General features: G+C 42.5%; 1 protein-coding gene across 4 annotated transcripts in view; it reads left to right on the forward strand.

The window, feature by feature from the left end:
• The window catches only part of DNAJC6 (DnaJ heat shock protein family (Hsp40) member C6), a 162,857-nt gene that overhangs the window by 129,754 nt on the left and 11,309 nt on the right, over positions 1 to 21,794 (forward strand). For all 4 annotated transcript variants that reach the window (XM_067726445.1, XM_067726444.1, XM_067726447.1 and 1 more), the window contains 4 exons: positions 1,006 to 1,440; positions 4,672 to 4,806; positions 17,092 to 17,160; positions 18,170 to 18,289. In XM_067726445.1, coding sequence (XP_067582546.1) covers positions 1,006 to 1,440; positions 4,672 to 4,806; positions 17,092 to 17,160; positions 18,170 to 18,289 — 759 coding nt within the window. The remainder of the gene's footprint in view (positions 1 to 1,005; positions 1,441 to 4,671; positions 4,807 to 17,091; positions 17,161 to 18,169; positions 18,290 to 21,794) is intronic.

Below are 21,794 nucleotides of genomic sequence, written 5' to 3' on the forward strand. Positions count from 1 at the left end.
AAACATGTGAAAATGTCTGTAGTGAAACATAACTCATAACCCTGAGTGAAATCAATGAAGACTATAACTAACTTTCATGTCAGTCCCAGTCAGATTTTTCCACCAGTTTAGGGAAACCTTTCCTTTTTCACAGCTTTTTGCATTTCAGAATTGGGGATGAGGGATGTGGATCTGTACTTGATTTGGAACGTGGGTCCATCTGACAGTAAGTAACAGAGTTAGAAAGAGGAATCTGTTTCAAGGAGGGCCTGGAAAGTCACTCACCAGCCTCTCCATTCCTTCCCCAGAAGAGGCCCCCATTTTATGCAGAAAGTGTCTCCTCCTAGGTTGGTGTAAGGACCATCCTAAGCAGAGCCGTTCCCTCTATTCACTTATTAGGTGTGGGCTTCACTTCTGCTCCAGACTGTGGGAGAAAGACCTTGCTTTTGGCTGCAGGCCACATGGAGAAGAAAAAGTGAGAGGAGGCAGCAGAGGACTAGGATATAATGTTTTTTTCAAAACACCGAGCATAGTGCTGGGAAGAAGAAGAAGACGATGATGATAGTAGTAATTTTAAAAAATAATAAAAACCACTTAAGTACTACTTCCTATTGATCTGAGCACTTTCCATATATCATCTCATGTAATTTTCACAATAGTCAATGTGAGCTAGGTTCTATTTATTACTCCCATTTTGCTGAGGAGAAAACCAAGGCACAGGGAAGTAAAGTCACTTTCTCAGTGTCACAGAGCCAGTAAGTAGCAGAGATGAGATTCAAACTCAGGCTGATTCTAGAGTTCTTGCTCTTCACTCCTATGCTATACTGCCTCTCAGATGCTCAACAAGTAGTCATTGAATGTAATGTGAAATACATCCAGGTTTTCCATTGGTAAGGGTCTAAAAGCATTGTGTGTTTTTCAGGCTTCTCTTTCTCTCTTTCTGAAGTTATGTACATAGACTCTAACAAAAAGCAGTAATGCCGTGGCTGGTAACTAACAGTTTCCTGGCATAATGGCCTTCCTTAGATCAGAAATCGGAGAAATCATTCTGTGAGGAGGACCACGCTGCCCTAGTGAATCAGGAAAGTGAGCAGTCGGATGATGAACTTCTGACCCTTTCCAGCCCACATGGCAATGCCAATGGCGACAAACCTCATGGAGCCAGGAAGCCCAGCAAAAAGCAGCAGGAGCCAGCTGCCCCTCCACCCACTGAGGACGTGGACCTTCTGGGTCTAGAAGGGTCTGCAGTGAGTAAGAACTTCTCTTCACCGGCGGCTCCTCCCACCAATTCCGAACTTCTGAGTGACCTGTTTGGGGGTGGAGGTGCAGCCGGCCCTGCCCGGGCTGGACAGTCAGGGGTGGACGACGTGTTTCATCCGAGTGGACCTACATCTACCCAGTCAACACCGCGCCGGTCCACCGCCTCCACCTCTGCATCTCCAACACTGAGAGTAGGAGAAGGTAATTTTTTTTCATGTTGCGCTGTACCTCTCAGTGTTGAATTATAACTTTGGGGCCAAGCAGGTGGAATCGAACTTTCCTAATAATCTAGACTTCTCTGATCTCCCTTGTAGTCCCCAAAAGGTCTGTATCTTCATCTCAGTGGGGACCACAAGAGGAAATAGAAATAGTGTCCATTTTGGTAGGACAGTCTAAGAATGAATATTTGAACTTGTCACCCTTACTTTAACTTTTTTTTCAGGGCTTTAGTCCCTGAACTGCTTTAGTTATTTCTGCTCGGAGATGTAAATTGATGAATTGTTGTTAATGATAACAGGTACTATTTGTGGGCTACTTACTATTTGCCAAACATGGAGTTTGACACTAACCATAAATTCAATCTTTATAAAAACACAGTAAATAGGTGCTATTATCTCCATTTTATAGTTGAGGAAATAGAGGCTTAGGGTCAAATTAGTAGCATACTTTTATACAGCTAGTCCTAGGGTCCAAAACCAGGCCATTTGACTCCAGAGCTTTCCCTCAGTTTTCCTGTAATGCCTTCCTGGAATTGTAGTTCTCTGAATACACTTTGGCTGTGCAGAGAAGTACTTGCTTACTTCAAGATATATTTAAGGGACTGCTGCCAGCAGCACAGCTGGCGGAGCAGAGCAGTTGGTGCCAGATACAGAGTTGGAGCCCCATGAGGCTCAGTCAGCTTCACTCTGCTCATTGCCACAGACTCAACCCTTTCTGTGACTGGTCATCCACCGTTCTTTAACATTTGCAAGACAGTAGAGTTGGGTAAGCAGAGGTCCATTATAGCTTCTAAAGAACTAGCTGCCCTTGTTATCATCCCCCATTAACCAAGATGACATCACATTAGGAAGAGTAAAGAGGAGTGTCTCCACTCTCCAGGCATGTGGTAACCTTTAGGAACTTTCTTTCCCAGGATCATCCGTCACTTCTCAGAAGGCTTTGGGCTGGTCTTGATTTATGGTGGTTCAACTGGAGCCATTCTTTACATGAGTGAGTTTCAGAGTCTGTAGATGCTCTGTAGAGCATCTCTGTAGATGGACTGTAGGTGCTGAGGCTCACGTTCCTACATTAGTTATTGATGGAGCCGCAGTGTGGAGCCAGGTGCCCTGAATCCCAGGCCATTTCCTCTACCCTTCAGCAGTTCTTACTCACCACAGTGAACAAAAGCTCTGTCAGGAAAAGAAGTCCCCGGGATCCAAGATAGCATAGTACTCAATGGTCATGTTTTTAAGACCGTGTACCTTATGTGACTTTCACTGATTTAATTCATCATAGTCCCAGGCAGGTAGTTATGTTCCAGGGTCAGATCTAGAGGGGACCTTTCAGACATGAGGTAAATCTGTGCCTCAGGTTATAGACAATGAAATTGAGGCCAGCTGTATTAATTGACTTGTCAAAGGATACACAGCTGATTAGTGCCAATCCAGATCTGGAACTCAGGTATTCTGTCCTCCAAGAGGAAGTAGAAAGAACACTGAGTCCAGAGTTAAAGGCTTGGATTTGAATGTCAGGACTGACACTTACCTATTTGTGTAGGCTTATTAAAACACCTTAATCTTCTTAGCTGTAAAATGGGGAAATACTTACCTATCAGCATTGTTGTAAAGACTAAATTTTAGCTCTTGTCTTGTGTTGGGAAGTTCACTTTTAGTTATTAGAGAATGTTGCTAATTTAACATAAGTTGATATTAAAAGTATACCAAGTAATAGTGAAAAGATTTTAGCATCCTCTACTGGTTGACTTCAAACTTAGGTGTAGAAGAATTAACCCAATGTCCTCTTACAGTTACTCTATAAATCTCAGTATTCTCATTTTATAGAAGGGATAAAGTTTTGTAAGTCTTAAATGAGGTAAGGGATATACATCATGTAACAGAGTGCCTGACATATCATTGATTCATTGCTGCTACACAAGGCTCATCTGCTGCCCAGCAGATATTAAGAGAGCATTATGCCAATGAAGTCATAGCTGAACACATATTAAATCATATATCCTACCTGGGTTTTGAGAGTGGAATTTATTCCTTAACTTGTTTGATTCTAGTTGTCTGTTCCTAGAATAGGTCACTCTCACTCCAGGAAGAGCCCATTAGCTTGATACTTACAAATTAGGAAGTGACATCTTACTACAGGGAGCTAAAGGGAATTTTATCCCTTGACCAATAATGAGAAATTAAAACCCAATTATATACGTGCCACTCTGCGTGATTTTCATCACATTCACTTCACACCTGTGAGGAATGTGAGATGCCTTTGGGAAATTCCTGGAATTTGGAGTCAGAAAACTTGAGCATGAGTCCAGCCTTATCATTTGCTTGACATTGGGCAAGAAACTTGGCTCTCTGAACCTCAGTTTTGTTGTCTGTGGAATGAAGATAATATCGCTTCTATCTGACAGGGAGATATTAAGGATCAACTGAGGTATTCTTTATGAAAGACAACGGTAAACCCTGAAGAAATGATACAGTATTAATATTATTGCATTTTTGCTAGAAACCTCAGCTGCCACTTTGTTCTAGTATCCTTGGTTCATTCACAAACTTTTTCTCATTTCACTACATCTGCATCTAGTTTCTGGCAAGTTGTTGACAGGCAATTTTTCAGAAATATTTTAGCTTCACAGGACAAGGTATGATAAGAGTTCAGTTTTTGTCATGCTCAGTTTCTTCCCTTTTTAACTTTCAGTGAGCCAGAGACCACTAAGAACACAAACAAAACTAAACAAAACCTGGTCAATGAGGTTTTCTATTGTTCACCTTAATAGCAGGGCCCCCCGTCTGGTTTTGGTCCACGAATTCACTGAATATGAGCACAGTGCATTCATGGGGTATCTCCTATGGTCCAGGCATTGTTTCACCACTCATATATTAGTCTGTAAGCTTGGCTGACTTATTTTATGTTATTAAGACGCCCGAAGGCCCAAGGGGCCCTTGCTTATAGTGTTTATGGTTCATCCAACAGGTAAATCCAGAGTTCTCTTTTGTCCACAAAGAAGGGATTATTTATGTGTGGTCAGAAATCCTTGGGATCCATTGTTAACCCTGGAGGAAGTTATAAGGATAGGATGGGTCTGTAGAACAGCCTGTGAGGCAGGCATCATCCTGATTTTTCAAGTATTTGGCCTACAGCCTTGTAAGAGTGACAGCTCTTCAGTAGTTGTTGAATGGGTGAACTCATAGGACAAAGAAATACCTTTCTCCTGTTGTTTTCTAGGTGCCACCTTTGACCCATTTGGAGCACCTGCTAAACCATCAGGTCAGGATTTGCTGGGTTCTTTTCTGAATACAGCCAGTGCTTCCAGTGACCCCTTTCTTCAGCCTACGAGAAGCCCTTCACCTACAGTGCATGGTAAGGAAGTATTTTATATTGTGTTCAGTGGAGCATGGTTTTCCACAGATAGCAGGAGGTGCTCAGATATAAAAGCACCCTGTAGGTGGGGTTTTTCTGGTTTTTGTTTTTTTGGAAAGCTACATAATGCATCTCTCTTTTGAAAATTAACAGTTCACATTAACATATTAAAAGCTCTGAGATATTTTACAGTGAAGAAGTCTACTTAACTTTGTTTTACTCAGCTTTCCTCAAATTTAATTTAGAATTTTTTTTTTTACATTAGAGCTACATGCACAGAATTATAGGACATCATTAATTGTAGCACATATCTTTGTTTTATGTACTATTAAGAAAGAAATAAAACACTGCCACTTTTAGTTGATTGGAAGGTGCATACTAGTTGAAGTCTTTGAAATGTGAAAAAATGAGTCCCAGGTTAATAAAAGGTGATATGATGAGCATTTCACAAAATTAGTATTCCACAGAACAGTTTAGAATACAATATCCTGGTGTATTAGACTAGCTCTAATATGAAGCCACTAACCACATGTGGCTTTTGAGCACTGGAGATGTGGCCAGTCTGATTTGAAATGCACTCTAAGTGTAAAGTGCATACCAGATTTCAAAACTCAGTACAAAAAAAAGTAGAATATCTTCTTAATATTTTTATACTGGTCACTTGATATAATTTTTTGAATATATTGGGTTAAATAAAATATTTTGTTAAAATTAATTTTACTAGTGTCTTTTTAACTTTCTTAATGTCACTACTAGAAAAGTTTTAAATTATGCATGGCCCACATTATATTTCTGTGTTAGAGACTTAGGCTGTGTAGAAAGAATCGTAATCACATCCATTTGTAAGAGCGAAAAGGTATCACTTAGGTAACACTGATTAAAACCAAAGCTCTTCAGTGAAGGACAGATGACTTCGAGCTGGAAAACTGAAGCTCATTCCTGATGTTGAAGGATATTGAACATCATTGGCCTCAACCTAGAGGACGATGTATTTGTTGTTGAAGGCACCCTGAGTCCCCTTGGAGAATGCAGTCCAGTCATCAGCTTGACTTCGTGGAAGCCATGCAAATGCAAAAGAAAGATGAGTTGTGCAACACTGGTCAAACTGTAATGGCCGAAAAGGAGAAAGCAGTCCAAGAACAACCTTTATGGGTGATTTCCTGTTGGTCTTAAATCTCGAACTATTTGAAGCGGGTCCACAGGACAACATACAAGAAATTCACCTCTGACCTTTAAGTAGTGCCCGCTTAAAAGAATCTCCTGTTTGGAAGTTGGCTACCCTGAGAGGCAAGACGCAGGCAGCTAGGTTAAAGCTGTTGTTTTTGTTCACTTATTTGAAGTGTAGGTTACGCCATTGCTCAAAATCTCCGTGCCTCAATCAGCATGGAAGCCAAAGTCCTTGAAATGGCCTATGTAGGCCCTTTGTGCTCTAGCACCCAGGGCTGTGACCTCCTTCCCATTCTCTCCCTCTTGCTCACTCCATTCCAGCCACACTGGCCTCTCTGTTGTTGCACTGGTGTCCCCTCTTCCCAAGACATCGACATAGCTAATTCCTTCACCTCTTTGGTCTTTACTCAGCTGTCAGCTTCTCGATGGGGTTTACTCTGACTGCCCCATTTCACATTAAAACCCATCCTCCTGCTTCTCTGCATTTTCCTTTCCGTTGTACTTGCCAACTTTAATATACTCAATAATTTACTTATGTGTTGTTTATTTTTGTTGTCTTTCTCTCCCCACTAGAACATGAGCTCACAAAGGCAGGGATTTTTGTTCGTTTTGTTTATGAATGTTTCTGTAGTGCCTAGAAGAGTTATTGGCACACGGTAGGTTTTATCTATCTGTCCTTCCATATAATATATAAATATAAAATGAATTGTAACTTTTTCCTATCTAAGTCTCTTCGATGCATAATGATAATGTTAGTAAGGTTATATATTTTCCTGACTTTAATACTTTGAATTTACTGTTTTCATATGAGTACTACCTTTTATGTCCCATGGGTATGGATGTTCATACTTTGGCATGGCAGTAGTGGACTCAGTTCTGTCTTGTGAGCATGTTGGAAGACGTTTATAGCTCAGTTTCAGACAGTTAGCACTCCTTTGTTTTGTGGCTACACTTCTTATTTTGATCTGTGCCATGCTGGTGAGTGAAAGAATTTTCCACTATCCTTGATGAGAAGGGAATTACTCCACTGTTAGTGGGTCAGTTACATCCTCTTCATATACAGGGGAGACTCAGGTGTCATATTGGGAGGTCAGATTGCCCACCTTGGATTTCTACAAGGCACCGTCAATCTCTTCTGAGAATCAAGAAATATTGCCTTTGAGTTTTACAAATATTTATTGAATATCTACTCTGAAGAGAATAATCATTTGGGGCACAATTTGAGAAGAAAAACTAAATAAGTAACCATAATAAAAGGCAAAATAGAAGTTTAAAATATTGGGTAATTACTGGTTCATTTGTTTATTCCTTTCTCTCCAGCAGATTTTAAGTTTCTTAAGGAGAGGTGCTGTGTCCTTAAGCTCCCTGTTCTCTAGTGTGGTGCCTTATGTGTGGTAGGTGGTAAGGATTTGAGGGTTTGATTAGTAATAAGGTTGAAGTACTAATTCCTAGTTCTGCATCCTAGTTAGATGTAAGACTAAGGTCAGAGTTTACAGGAAATCAAAGAGCAAATGTTAGTAAAATTGTCTAATTTCTACCTCAGTTTTCATGGATTACTATGGAAAAAGGGAAGGACTGTTATTTTTGATAATGGCATGTTCTGTTTAACTCAATGATGGGAAGGTACACAATGTCTTGGTTCATACTAAGCAAACAAAACAGGTAAATGTAAGGCTTGGTAAAGCTAATCTTGGTCCTTTGATGATCCTTTTGGTGGCGGTGGGGGAGCGTGTGTTGTATCTTAAATCCTACTTGCAAAGTTATTTTAGTATTTGTGTTGTACTCACTGATTTAATGAACAGAACCTAGAAGAGTCTTAGAAAGCAATTCTGTCTTATGGCATCCTATTTCTTATTTGAATTTTATAGATGTAGAAAAAAACTTACTCTACCAGTGTGTACTCCTCTAATATATCCCATTCTCTTTAGCTGAACATTTCTTTTAAATTCTACATTTGGAACTTCGAGAAGGGTCAGAATGATCTATTTTGAAGCTGCAGTGAGTTTTTTTTTGAGTGACAGTATATACATACCTGACACCAGCATGGTGGGTGGTATCTAGTCAGTCCCCAGTACATGTTCTGATTGACTCATCATTCTCCATTCATGTCACAGCGGAGGAGAAAACAACATTTCAGTTCTAAGTTGCCCGTGCCTCTCGTACACTTGTTAATGCCAATTCAAGGCAAATTGAGTTTAAGTTTCATTTCACTATTTTTAATTGCCAGCCGACTTTGTGTTAAGTGTAGAGATGGGACACACAAAGATGAATAATATAATTTTCACAGTTACACAGTTCACAGAAACTCACAGTTTATTGGAGACAGACATATGCACCGTTATAATTCAAAGCGTAGTTTTGAGGTAAAATAAAAGTGAGCCAAAGAAGGAACAGAGACAGTTTATGGCTTCTACCGGTGCTCATGTTGTTAGACCTGCGCGGTCTCCTAGGAGTTTCGACTCGCCCAGGAAACAACAAGAGTCGGAAGTCGATGCAAAACGCAAGAGGTTTATTGAAGGCCGGTGCACCGGGGTTCCTTGGTCCTCACGCAGGAGGTCGAAGAAGGAACCCTTTTGGGCGCGAATATGTCAGTTTTATAGGTTCCCACTTCCCCGTATGTAAATTATAGATTTGGTTGTGTTCTCCTGCTGATTGGTCCCGGCTTAGGCTCGGACCAGAGAGGGAACTTGTCCCCAGCTGCCTGATTGGTCTTTGACAGACACCTTTTTTACATTTTGTTATCTCCCTCCTTCTCGGAAGGGGGCCGGACATCCTGGAAATTCACCCATTGTCTAAGAAGCCCCTATTGTCTGGAGAGTTCTTAATCATTAGCTGGAACAATGTCCCTCGAGTCCCACATTCCCCCCTTTTTCTTGTGACTATTGATTCCAATCATGGAATCTCAACCTTCTGTTCGTAAACTTTGGTACTGTTGTCTTAACATTAGAACTTGTACAGTACTGATACGTTCTCTAATAAATGCTATCAAGCGATTTAGAACACATGGTCCAAAAGTTAAAATCAACAATAAAACAATAAGAGGTCCCAACAGAGTAGAGATTAAGGTGGTAAACCAGGGGGACTTATCAAACCATGATTGAAACCATCCTTTTTCGTTCTCTCTCTCCCTTTGCCTTTTATCTAAGTGTTCCCTTAGTTTATCCATGGTTTTGGTAATGGTTCCTGAATGATCAATATAAAAGCAACATTCTTCTTTTAGAGCGGCGCATAATCCCCCTTCCTTAAGAAACAGCAAATCTAGGCTGCAACACCATTTCTGAAAGTGAGGTGAGTGATTCCTTTAGTTGAGTTATGGAACTTTCTAATGCTCGAAGGTCGATGTCTACAGCCTGTCTTAAACTTGCATAATACTGGGGTTGTTGTATGAGGGCTGTGGTTCCTGTTCCTATCCCGGCAGATATTCCTAGTCCTAGAAGGACAGCCAATGTGAGGGTTACAGGTTCTCTTTTGTTTTTTGTTTTTCCTACATATTCATCTAAAAAGGATGAGTCTGAATGGTAGATAAGTCTAGGGACTAATTGCACTAACACACAAAAGTCAGCTGAAGTATTAAGAACCTCTAAAGAGACACAAGGGGTGAGCCCCGTGTTACATGTCCACCATCCATCTTGAGGAGGTACAAGATATCCTGAGCCTGAAGGGAGGCTAAAATCATGACAAAGGTGTCTATGGGACTGGGGAGGTGTTCCTATACAAGTACCATTTCCAAAAACCGAGGACAGGGTTAATTTACTGTTCCCTTCTTGCTTCCATCGACATTGGTCTGAGGAGGTAGAATTAGTATAGTTGGAGCTATATCCTATAGCATCATAATAAGGGGGAGGGGCAGCATAGCAAAGCCAACATGATTTTGTAGCCTCTGGGTTTGTAGCATTGAGAACCGTAAAGGCTGCCTGCACCAAAGAAAACATCCTATCCTGAGGAGTCCCAGGCTTAACTGTGGGTTCTTTGGATCCAGAGGTTTCATTAGTCTCATTCTTTGTTGACGTAGTTGAAGGGGCCGGGGGAAGCAAAGGGGGGCCAAGTATGGGATTTGGGCCTATTGATATAGGAGCAGGAGTCTCAATCTTTAGCTTAAGGGTCATTAATATTCCTAAATCATATCCCCTCATGTAAAATCTAACGCCCCAAGAATGACCATTTATCCATTTTTTATCTCTTTTTCCGGGATTACTAAAGGAAATTTTAAGGGGATGACACCATCCTGAACATTTACTCCGGTGTCCGGTATCCTCATTATGAGAATAATTAGCCGTTACAGTAATAAAATCCCAAGTTGAGGTGGGTTTCCAATTAGTATCCCCGGTAGTTTCACATCCCCAGCTTTTGCAATAAAAGTTTTCAGTTCCACCACATTTATAATTCAGAGATCAAGGGCGGTGGAACCCGGGGCATACGTAGAAAGTGAGGATACCAAGCATCATTCTTTTGCCTGCATTTTTGCAACCCGGCCCAAACCAATCAGTTTCCGAAACTTTGGAAGGGGCAGTGTTCATATCATGAGAATCTTCTGTATCCCAATAAGGTGCTCCTATAGCCAATTTACAAACATCAGGAAAAAGATCTGGCCACCAGGTCCAGGGGGGTGCAGTATGACTAATGGACCAGGTTACATCTCCAGTCTGAGAAATTACCTGCCAAGTTAAACGTTGGGGGAGGTGAGGGCTAAAATCACTTACAGTCAGTAAAGGCAGTAAAACCAAAATTATAAGTCTTAGGTTCGTAGAAGCTTGAGTTTGAGCGGGTTGTCGGTTCTTTGGGCCCGCCATCCTGATGATGCCGTCGCTGGTGCAGCCTTCACATGTGAAGCATGGATCCAGGCAGCGATGCCATCCACTTTTATGGCCGTTGGGGTGGTGAGGAGGACGGTGTATGGTCCTTTCCATCGAGGTTCCAACGTCTGGGTTCGATGCCGACGGACGTATACGGAGTCTCTGACTTGGAAAGGATGAGTTTCTCCCGGTGTTCCCGGTTGGTAGGCCTTGGCGAGTTGGGACCATATTTCTTTCTGGACCAATTGGAGTCCCAGTAGCCTAGCATATAAGTCAGTGTTATTTTGACAATCAGGTTTTATTTCTTTTCCTAAAGTGAGGAGGGGAGGCGGGGCACCATATAATATTTCAAAAGGAGTAAGATGGTATCGGGAAGGTGTATTTCTAACCCGGAATAGGGCCAAAGGAAGGAGCACCGTCCAATCGGTACCGCCAGTCTCCAAGGACAATTTAGTTAGGGTCTCTTTTAGAGTCCTATTCATTCTTTTTACCTGACCTAAACTTTGGGGTCTATAGGCACAATGTAATTTCCAATCAGTCCCCAAATATCTGGCCACATCCTGACTTACCTGGGCGACGAAGGCTGGACCATTATCAGACCCTATTACCTTTGATGCTCCAAATCGAGGAAAAATTTCTTCTAAAATCTTCTTGGCTACTACAGCAGCTGTTTCTTTCTTTGTTGGGAAAGCCTCTATCCATCCTGAAAAAGTGTCTACAAAAACTAAAAGGTATTTATTACCGTACCTTCCAGGACGCACTTCGGTAAAGTCCACTTCCCAGTAAGTTCCTGGGCGGTCCCCCCTGAGTCTCTTTCCAGTTTCAAGTTTCCCTTTGTGAGCATTTACCTGTTGACATGGGACGCATTCCTGCACAATTTGTTCAGCTAATTTTGTCATTCCAGGGGTTTCGTACCCGGCTTTTTGTAACAAGGCTACCATCTTTTTAGTCCCCAAATGTGTCCATCTGTGCATCTGTTGTAACATGGATTCTGCTTGCTGAGGGGACAAAGTTCCTTTTGTTGTGGCCGGGATGATTTCTTCATCGCGGCCTGGTTTTTCAGGAACTTTATCTGACAGTCCTAAAATGACTTCTCCCGATGCTATTTCTCGGGCCACTTGGTCAGCCATATTATTTCCCCTAATTATTGGGGTATTTCCTTTTTGATGTCCAGGGCAGTGGATGATACTGACTTTAGTAGGAAGCATGAGTGCAGTCAACAAAGCCACGATTTCGTCTTTGTTTTTAATTTCTTTGCCACCTGAAGTTAGTAGCCCTCTCTGTTGGTAAATGGCACCGTGGATATGAGCGGTAGCAAACGCATATCTACTGTCTGTGTAGATGTTTACTTTTTTATTCTCTGCCATCTCTAATGCCCTCATCAGGGCAATTAATTCAGCTCGTTGGGCTGAGGTCCCTTGTGGTAGCGCCGCTGCCCATATGACTTGTTTTCCGTCTACCACGGCTGCCCCAGTTCGACGCTTACCTTCCTCCAGGAAACTGCTCCCATCCGTGAACCAGGTGAAATCAGCATCAGGGAGGGGCAGGTCCATCAGATCTGGCCTACTGCAGTGTGCTGCGGCTAGTACTTCCTGACAATCATGTATGATGGTGGAGCCTTCCAAGTCAGGATCAGGTAGCAAGGTGGCTGGATTGAGTCCTGTGGCTGGAGCAAACTTGATGCGATCTGAGTTTAGCAACAGGGTTTGGTAATGGGTCATCCTGGCATTAGTTAGCCACCTATCCGGTGGTTGACGGACTACATTTTCCAGGGCATGAGGAGCTGTTATTGTTAGATTTTGTCCTAAAGTTAGTTTGTCAGCATCTTTGACTAGAACGGCCACTGCAGCGATTATCTTTAAACAGGTGGGCCATCCTGATGCCACAGGGTCCAATTTTTTTAACAAATAAGCAACTGGGCGATTCCAGGGACCCAATTTCTGAGTCAATACTCCTTTTGCAATGCCCTTATTTTCGGCCACATATAAATGAAAAGGTTTGTTTACATCTGGCAGTCCTAGGGCTGGAGCTGAAAGTAAAGCTCGTTTGATTTGGTCAAAAGCCCGTTGTTCCTTATCGCCCCAAACGAAAGGAGTGCTGTTTTTGGTTAGGGGGTACAATGGGGCTGCCAGCTCAGCAAACCCTGGAATCCATAGTCTACAGAATCCGGCCGTCCCCAAAAATTCTCTAACCTGCCTGGCGTTTTTGGGAGCCGGAATTTGGGCCACCGTATCCTTTCTGCTCTCCGTGAGCCATCTTTGCCCCCCTTTTAATAGATACCCCAGGTAACTGACCTGTTGTTGGCATATTTGTGCTTTCTTGGCTGAGGCTCTATATCCCAGGGTTCCAAGTTCCGTTAACAGTTTTTCAGTACCCTTGATACAATCTTCTTGGGTCTCAGCAGCTAATAAAATATCATCAACGTATTGGAGTAATGTTACCTGGGGATTTGATTCTCTATATAATGCCAAATCCTGATGGAGGGCTTCATCAAAGATGGTCGGGGAGTTCTTAAATCCCTGAGGTAGCCGTGTCCATGTCAGCTGACCAGACATTCCCGATGTTGGATCTTTCCATTCGAAGGCAAAGTAGGGTTGGCTCAGGGGAGAGAGTCTTAAACAGAAAAAAGCATCTTTAAGGTCCAAAACAGTATACCACGTATGTTGAGGTGGAAGAGTGTTCAGGAGGTTGTAAGGGTTTGGAACTGTGGGGTGGAGGTCTGCCACCCGTTTGTTTACCTCTCGTAGATCCTGCACCGGCCGATAATCATTTGTTCCTGGTTTCTTTACCGGCAGGAGAGGGGTGTTCCATGCTGATTGACATCTTATTAAGATGCCCAAGTCTAGTAGCCTCTGTATATGGGGACGGATACCGTCTTTGGCTTCTCTACTCATGGGGTATTGACGGACCGTTATTGGGGTGGCAGTTGCCTTGAGTTCCACTAGCACCGGGGGCCGATTTTTGGCCATCCCCATTCCGGCAGTTTCTGCCCAGGCTTGAGGGAACCGAGTTACCCAATCAGTAACATTAACTCGTGAGGATGAAGGCTGCTCGTATAATTTATATTCATCTTCTAATTTTATAGTCAATATTTGAAGTAACCTTCCCTTATTATCAGTTATGGTGGGACCTTCTGGCTGAAAGTGGATTTGAGCCCCTACTTTGGAGAGTAAATCTCTTCCCAGCAAAGGATAGGGGCATTCCGGAATAATCAAAAATGAATGGGTTACTCGTCCAATCCCAAGATCTACTGTCCTTCGTGTGGTCCATGAATATTGTTTATTCCCAGTGGCTCCTTGTACCCATGACCTTTTAGCTGAGATAGGACCTTTTGAGTGGAGAAGGACGGAGTGCTGGGCTCCGGTATCTACCAAAAATTGAACAGGTTCCCCCTCCACTTTAAGAGTTACCCGGGGCTCGGGGAGAGGGTTCGAGCCCTGACTTTCCTAGTCTTCTTCTTTCAATGTTAAGATTTTGTTTTTGGTTGGCCTTCCTCCATTCTTTTTCTTAGGGCATTCTCTCGCCCAATGTCCTTTTTCTTTACAGTAGGCACATTGGTCCTTGTCTAATGGCCGCCTTCTGTCTGCCGTTCGCCCTTCCTGCCTATTTCTATCCCCTATATTTTTTCCTCCAACCGCAGTGGCCAGTATCTTACTTAAATTCCTCTCCTGTCTTTTATCCCGTCTTATTTCACGGGCTTCCTGCTCTTTCTGCTTTCTTTCTTCCTTCTCTTCCTCTGTTTCTCTTTTGTTATATACTTTATCTGCCTCTTTTACTAACTCCTGAAGCGAAAATCCCTGCAAGCCATCTAGCCTCTGTAATTTCTTCTTAATATCAGGGGCCGCTTGATCTATGAAAGCCATTGCTATAGTAGCCCTATGTCCCTCCGAAGTTGGATCATAAGGGGTAAAGCGTCTAAAGGCTTCCATTAAACGTTCCAGGAACACAGTTGGCGATTCCTGGGGCCCCTGAGTTACTTCCCTTACCTTAGCCAAATTAGTGGGCCGTCTGGCCGCTCCATGGAGACCCGCCACCAGAGCCTGGCGATACATTTTCAGGCGCTCCCTACCTTCCGGGGCATTGAAATCCCAGTTTGGCCTGACGAGTGGGAAACCAGCATCAATCTCGTTAGGCAGCTGGGTAGGTTGCCCATTGGCGCCTAATACATTTTTTCTGGCTTCTAAAAGAACCCGTTGCCTCTCCTCAGTCGTTAGGAGAGTCTGGAGCAGCTGCTGACAATCATCCCATGTGGGCTGGTGGGAGAAAACAAGAGATTCTATTAAAGCGGTAAGGGCCTGTGGATTTTCGGAAAAAGTTGGGTTATGCATTTTCCAATTATAAAGATCTGCAGAGGAAAAGGGCCAATATTGGAGAGGTCTATTCCCTTGGCCATCGGGGGGGCCATATTCTCTAAGAGGTAGGGCAGTGGAGTCCGGGGAGATAGCCCTCCGGCTCCTAGTGCCCACTGAGGGACCCCTTTCTTCTTCCATCATGGATGGTTCCCTTGGTGCCGAGGGCAGTGGAGCTGGGGGGTCCTCTAGGTGGTAGGGGATTCGGGGCCGGAGGATAAGGGGGTGGGGAATCCAAAAGAAGCAAATCGGACTGCGGGTCAGGATAAATCGCCTTCAGTAGATCCGGGGCGTCGGGTAGCTTCTCCGTGTTGGGGTTTTTCTTTAAGGCTAATATCTCCGACGCTGCTGATGTATGCGCGGACATACCTGTTGAGGAAACAAAGGGCCGGACCCACGGAGGTGGGGAGAGAATTAAATCTTCCCAGACCAAGACATATGGTACTTGGTCTGGATGTCCGGGGGATCTATATTAAATATCTTAGACTTCAGCAGCTTAATCTTGTCTAATAAAAAGGATCCTTCGGGGGGCCATCCTATCTGAAATGTTGGCCATTCAGAGGCACACAAAGTCTGCCACTTTCCTTTCTTTACCTCTACCGAAAAATTACGGGCTCTGGCCCGAACTTCGGTCCAATAGCTTAGGGTAAGGGAAAGAGAAGTCGTCATAGTTTGTCCCATTGTCGTCCGTCAGAGAAGAAGAATAGACCACAATACAGAAACAGTTAAAACTCCACGAAACACATATACGTATGGGCCACCGCGAGCTCGCTTCAAAACCGAAACTTCTTCAGATGGCAGTTATCACCAAGGGAACTGCCGAAACCGAGTGAAGGGGAGACAGAGTTTGCCTCTCCTTCCAGATGAGCCACCAGGGCGTCCCCTAGGGCTCATGGACGCCGGCTATTAGCACGTCTGCCTAGCCAGAGGTCCGATACAGATTCCATAATAAGCCGATTCTTACGGCTTTCCTCCGATAATGGCCCACAAAGAACAAGGGACAAACAGACAATCAAGCTCGAGCTTACCTGGTACCTCCAACTCCCGATGTTCTTGTGGTCCGGGGCGAGTGGAATCCCGGACGAGCCCCCAAATGTTAGACCTGCGCGGTCTCCTAGGAGTTTCGACTCGCCCAGAAAACAACAAGAGTCGGAAGTCGATGCAAAACGCAAGAGGTTTATTGAAGGCCGGTGCACCGGGGTTCCTTGGTCCTCACGCAGGAGGTCGAAGAAGGAACCCTTTTGGGCGCGAATATGTCAGTTTTATAGGTTCCCACTTCCCCGTATGTAAATTATAGATTTGGTTGTGTTCTCCTGCTGATTGGTCCCGGCTTAGGCTCGGACCAGAGAGGGAACTTGTCCCCAGCTGCCTGATTGGTCTTTGACAGACACCTTTTTTACATTTTGTTATCTCCCTCCTTCTCGGAAGGGGGCCGGACATCCTGGAAATTCACCCATTGTCTAAGAAGCCCCTATTGTCTGGAGAGTTCTTAATCATTAGCTGGAACAATGTCCCTCGAGTCCCACAATGTAAGTAACCATAGATGAAGGCACGAAATAACAATGTTGCAGAATGTGGGGAGAGCTCAGAGGGGGAGTTGAATCACCTGGGACCTGGACAGGTCATGAGGCCTCATGAGAGGGAGAGCATTTTCCTGTGTGAATTCAGAAAAGTGGATTCTTTTTTTTTACATCTTTATTGGAGTATAATTGCTTTACAATGGTGTGTTAGTTTCTGCTCCATAACAAAGCGAGTCAGCCATACATATACACATGTTCCCATATCTCTTCCCTCTTGCGTCTCCCTCCCTCCCACCATCCCTATCCCACCCCTCCAGGCGGTCACAAAGCACCGAGCTGATCTCCCTGTGCTACGCGGCTGCTTCCCACTAGCTATCTACCTTACGTTTGGTAGTGTATAACAGAAAAGTGGATTCTGAGCTATGTTGTCCTGATTCTTTTTCTTCTCATTTGCAGCTTCTAGTACACCTGCTGTGAACATTCAGCCAGATGTTTCAGGAGGTTGGGACTGGCATACTAAACCAGGTAATGGTCAGCAGATTAATTTTGTGCACACTTAACTGGTTGCCGAAGCATAATCCTTTACCCAAGATGAAGTGAGTACGTACAGAGTGTTAAGCCCACCTAAGAAAGTTCCTGAAGGCTCACAGTCTGGTGGAGCTTTTCACATTGCCCTTGATGGCATGGTTGTGCTGCATGGTATATGGTATTTAACTTGTCTAAGTCTCATTTGCTAAATACCTTGACAATAAATTGAGTTAGACGAATCTGGATTTATGTCTAACTCAACCGTTTAGAAGCTCTTGGATTTTTTACAAGTCTTAACTTCAGTTTTCTTACCTGTAAAATGGGGTTCCTAATTCTTGTTCCACACAGTTAAGTGAAATAACTTATGTGAGATTTTCTGGCATAGAGTAGGTGTTGCATAATCTGAATGGTTTTCTTTCTTCACAAAGGACTTGTTTGGGGGCTGGATTTGTCTATAATAAATAAATTCTCTTTCTGATGGCTAGTATTGTATTTCTTGAGAGCCATCTTGTGTGATTGTTTCCTGATGCTGTGCAAGTTACACACACACACACACACACACACACACACACACACACACACTTTATGTTTATCACAGAACCTTCTAAAGCAGTTGCTGTTTCTTTATCTAACCAACGAGAAAATATTGAAGTTAAGCAACATGCCAAACGTCACTCAGCTAGGAAGTGGCAGAACCGGAATTCAGGCCTGACTCCAAATCCCATAGGAAAGAATGAAGTCAGGTGACATGTGAGATAAACGCTAGACGTAATAGTTTGCAGGGGTGGCCAGGAAATGACGTATGGTTTCTCTGTTCCCTGTTTCTGCTCCAGGCCGCTACTCACCTAGTAGTCAGGGAAATAAGTCTAGCAACTCCTAACACATTTGCAAACCCTGTCCTAATTTGCCTTTAGAGACAAGGTGAGCAGTAGCTCTGGATTTCTGAATTTCAGAATTCAGCCTTGGACAACTAACTCATTTTCAATGACCTTATTATTTTTTTCAGGAGGTTTTGGAATGGGAAGCAAGTCAGCTGCCACCAGCCCAACAGGCTCGTTGCATGGTACTCCCACCCATCAAAACAAACCCCGGACTCTGGATCCTTTTGCCGACCTTGGGACATTAGGTATAAATGTAGCAGGTTAAGATATAAATAAAAAAAAATAAAAAAAAAAAGATATAAATAACATTTACTTATGGCTACCAAGCCTCAAATCTAAATCTTTGGTGTTAAAATAAGCTGGTATTGTTACCTGGGATCTAAAATCGTGTGTATTTTTAAGCTATACTCTAAAACCCGAGATTGACTTTTTAAAAAAGGAAGCAGGCTTCAGGTATTGGGTTGGAACTAACCCCTATTAATCCGTTTCTCTAATGACTCATTTTGAAGTAGTAGCATAAATAAAGTTAGAACTTCCAGGAGCATCTGACAATAGAGTTTGGCTGCAGCAAAAGTAATGAATGTGTAGAAAAACAGAGACATGAGGCTGGTCAGATTTGTGCCAGGTAGGGCCAGCTGTGCATAGGCCTTACTGTGAAGTTGCTAGTGAGATCCCCGTACTGTCCCCCTCTTCTCTCCATTGGCGACAGTGCTCTCGGGTCCGTTTCTAAAATTCCATACAGAAAATAGACTCTCTTTATAGTATATCCAGACTGTTTTTCATCATGTGTTAATTATTGTTATAAAATAAGTGTTTCATGAGGAAGTAATTTTGGAAACACTGGGTTCGGTGGATTTGGGTTACTGCAAAAACTTCTGAGAATCAGCACTCATGGTGATGCATCCCAATAGGGGAATACAGTGTGCAGGGTTCTCAAACTATTTCACCAAGGAACCTTTCTTCAAGGAGTAGTTCATTGGACTAGTGTGTTCTGAAACCTTTTCTTCCTCCTTCCTTCTCTGGGCAGTACAGAGTTGTTAAATAAAGGTGGGGCAGCCCTCACACGAAGGATTAAATGAGGCACGTTGATAGTTTAGTTTCTCTGAAAGCCCTCCTGAGGCATTTAGAACCAAATTGTCTGCAGGGAATGAGAACGTGACTACCTTTTTATTTTTTGCCAGTAGTTATGTCAGAATCTTGACCTTTTCTTTTATACCCTTTAGACCTTTTTTCCTTTTAAGAACTCTCAAAATTATTTCTCTTTTTTATATCTTAAAATAAACTTCACATTTTAGAATAATAACATCATATGTAACAGGCAAAGTTCTACTTCAAATAAAATCTTATCCACTGTTCATTTTTTACCCATTTATTCATCCCACAACTATTTACTAAGTGCCTTCTACGTGCTAACACTCCTTTAGTAAAAACCAACCAACCAAACTAACAAAACCAAAACAAAATTCCTGCCTTTGTAAGCCTTGTATTCTAGAAGGGGAAACAAATACTAAATGAATAAATATATAATATAATGTCAAGTAATAAAAACAATTAATGTTTATTTGGAGGTTTTACTAAGTGCCAGGCTCTATTTTAAGTGCTTTACACGTATCATTTCATTTAATCTTGCCAATTATCTTTTGAAGTAGGAACTGTTATAGTCCTCATTTTTAAATGAAGAAACATGGACACAAAAGTTTAAGTAACTTGCCCAAATCACAAGGTTTCAACACCATGAAGTCTAGGTCTGGAGTTTGCACTATAAGCCCCGTGCAGAGTGCTGTGAAAAAAATAAGGCAGAAAGTGATGGCGAGTAGGGGATGGGCTGGGGTGTTATTTTAGATATCAAGTGGTTAGGGAAGGCCTCTCTGAAGAGGTGACCTTTATAGGAAGCTCTTTTAAAAATTCCAGCATCGTGTCTTGCATCTGGTTGTCATGTCCTTTTAGACACCTTTAACCTGGAATCATTCCTCAGCCTTTCGTGACATCGATACTTGAAGGGTACAGGCCAGTTGAGAACGTCTCGATTTGTTAACTTTGATCACTTGGTTAAGGTGATGTCTGCCAGGTTTCTTCACCATAAAGTTACCATTTTTCCCTATAGTAATTAATGAGTAATCTGGGGAGATAATTTGAGACTGTTCTATTTGAGAATATCCTGTCCTCCATCTGACTTGTACCCAGGAGGTTTTGGAATGGGAAGCATTCATTTTAGCATTTCAGCATTCATTAGTGATTCTTGCCTAAAGCAGGCATTACCATGGTATCTGCAGAATTGTGATTGTCTGGTTCTGTCCTTCTTTCTATGTATATTAATTAGCATTTCACTCTAAGGCAGAATCTCCTCTCTCTCCATCCCCTCCCCCCTTCCTTTCTGACTCCCTCCCTCTCTCACATCATAACAGACTAGTGAATTCTTTTTGGACTCAGTTGGTTATCATCTATTATTGTCATTATTTAATGTTTACATTGTCCCACATTTAGTTTGTGAAAGCTCCTTTGTTCTGGCTTCTATATCTTTTTCACTTGATTCCATCATTTTTGAGAACTTTCTTTCTTTATGGCACAGATGTTCTAGGCTTATCTTGAACTTTTTACACCCCAGTCCTGGAATCAGGCATTTCCAAGAATCCTCATTCCTTTTTGTGGGGAGTGGTATTTAGAAACCAGAATCTGTTCTAAGTATGTTTTTTGGTACGGGGGTGGGTGTCATTGCTCTGCCTTTCAGGAGATGGAGATAGGTGATGTGTGGATATAAATACATATATCAATATATAATTCCATCCACTACCACAGGGTTCTTCCTTACTTTCCCCTATTCCATATGTGTATCTTCCGTTTCCTTGGATCTCAGCATTAATAGACAACAAAAATAGTTTCAGAATAGCTGCGTCCGTATCACTGCAACAGCATACCTACTAGGAGGAGTTCAAGAGTTCTTTGTTGTTTTTAAAATGCAGTAATTCTTAAAAAACTGCTAGGGAAACTAGTTTCCTAAATTTCCCCATTTTTCAACTCACATAGCTCAGGAAAGGTAAGTGACTTTCTTGACAGGTATATAAGCAAGCGCTACACATTAGAATTTTTGACTCTTAGGTAATTGCTTTAGAGTAAAAATTAAACTTCCAAATTATATAGCTGCAATTTTTCAAAAAAGGTAGTATCCTTCTGAGAACTTTAGGTATTTTCACATTGAACAGTTCTGATACCAACACTGTAGTTCTTCCCATAGATATTCTGACTTAATTGGTTTGGCTGTGGCTTGGTTATAAACAGTTTTTAAAGCTCCCCAAGTGAATCTAACGTACAGCCGAGTCTGACGACCACTGCTTTTGCTTTTAATGAGGATTGCAGTGGCCTCTGGGTTTAGCTACTGCTTTGTATTTCTGTCAGCTCTCCGCTTCGGTGGCATTGAAAATTAGAATTGCTAACCATGGGTAGAAGATATTCCGGAAGGGTAGACATCAGAAAGTCCTACAATGTTGATGAACAGTTTGAGATCAGAGTCAGCGTCTGCCTGTTCACCACTGTATCTGCAGCCTGGCGTGGAGAAGATGCTCGATAGTGTTTTATAAAGGAACAAATAAATGACAGTGTGGTGGGAATATGGAAGTATTTTTTAAGTTCTTCAGGTCTTTCTGTGTTATTGAATTTTTAAATAATAAACATATATATATTCAGAAAGAAGATAGTAAGCATCCTTAAAATATAAAATGAACTCCCAGTGCAGAATGCAAACCCAGCCTAAGG

The sequence above is a fragment of the Pseudorca crassidens genome, chromosome 2 (genome assembly GCF_039906515.1).
Source record: "Pseudorca crassidens isolate mPseCra1 chromosome 2, mPseCra1.hap1, whole genome shotgun sequence".
Lineage (NCBI taxonomy): Eukaryota > Metazoa > Chordata > Mammalia > Artiodactyla > Delphinidae > Pseudorca > Pseudorca crassidens.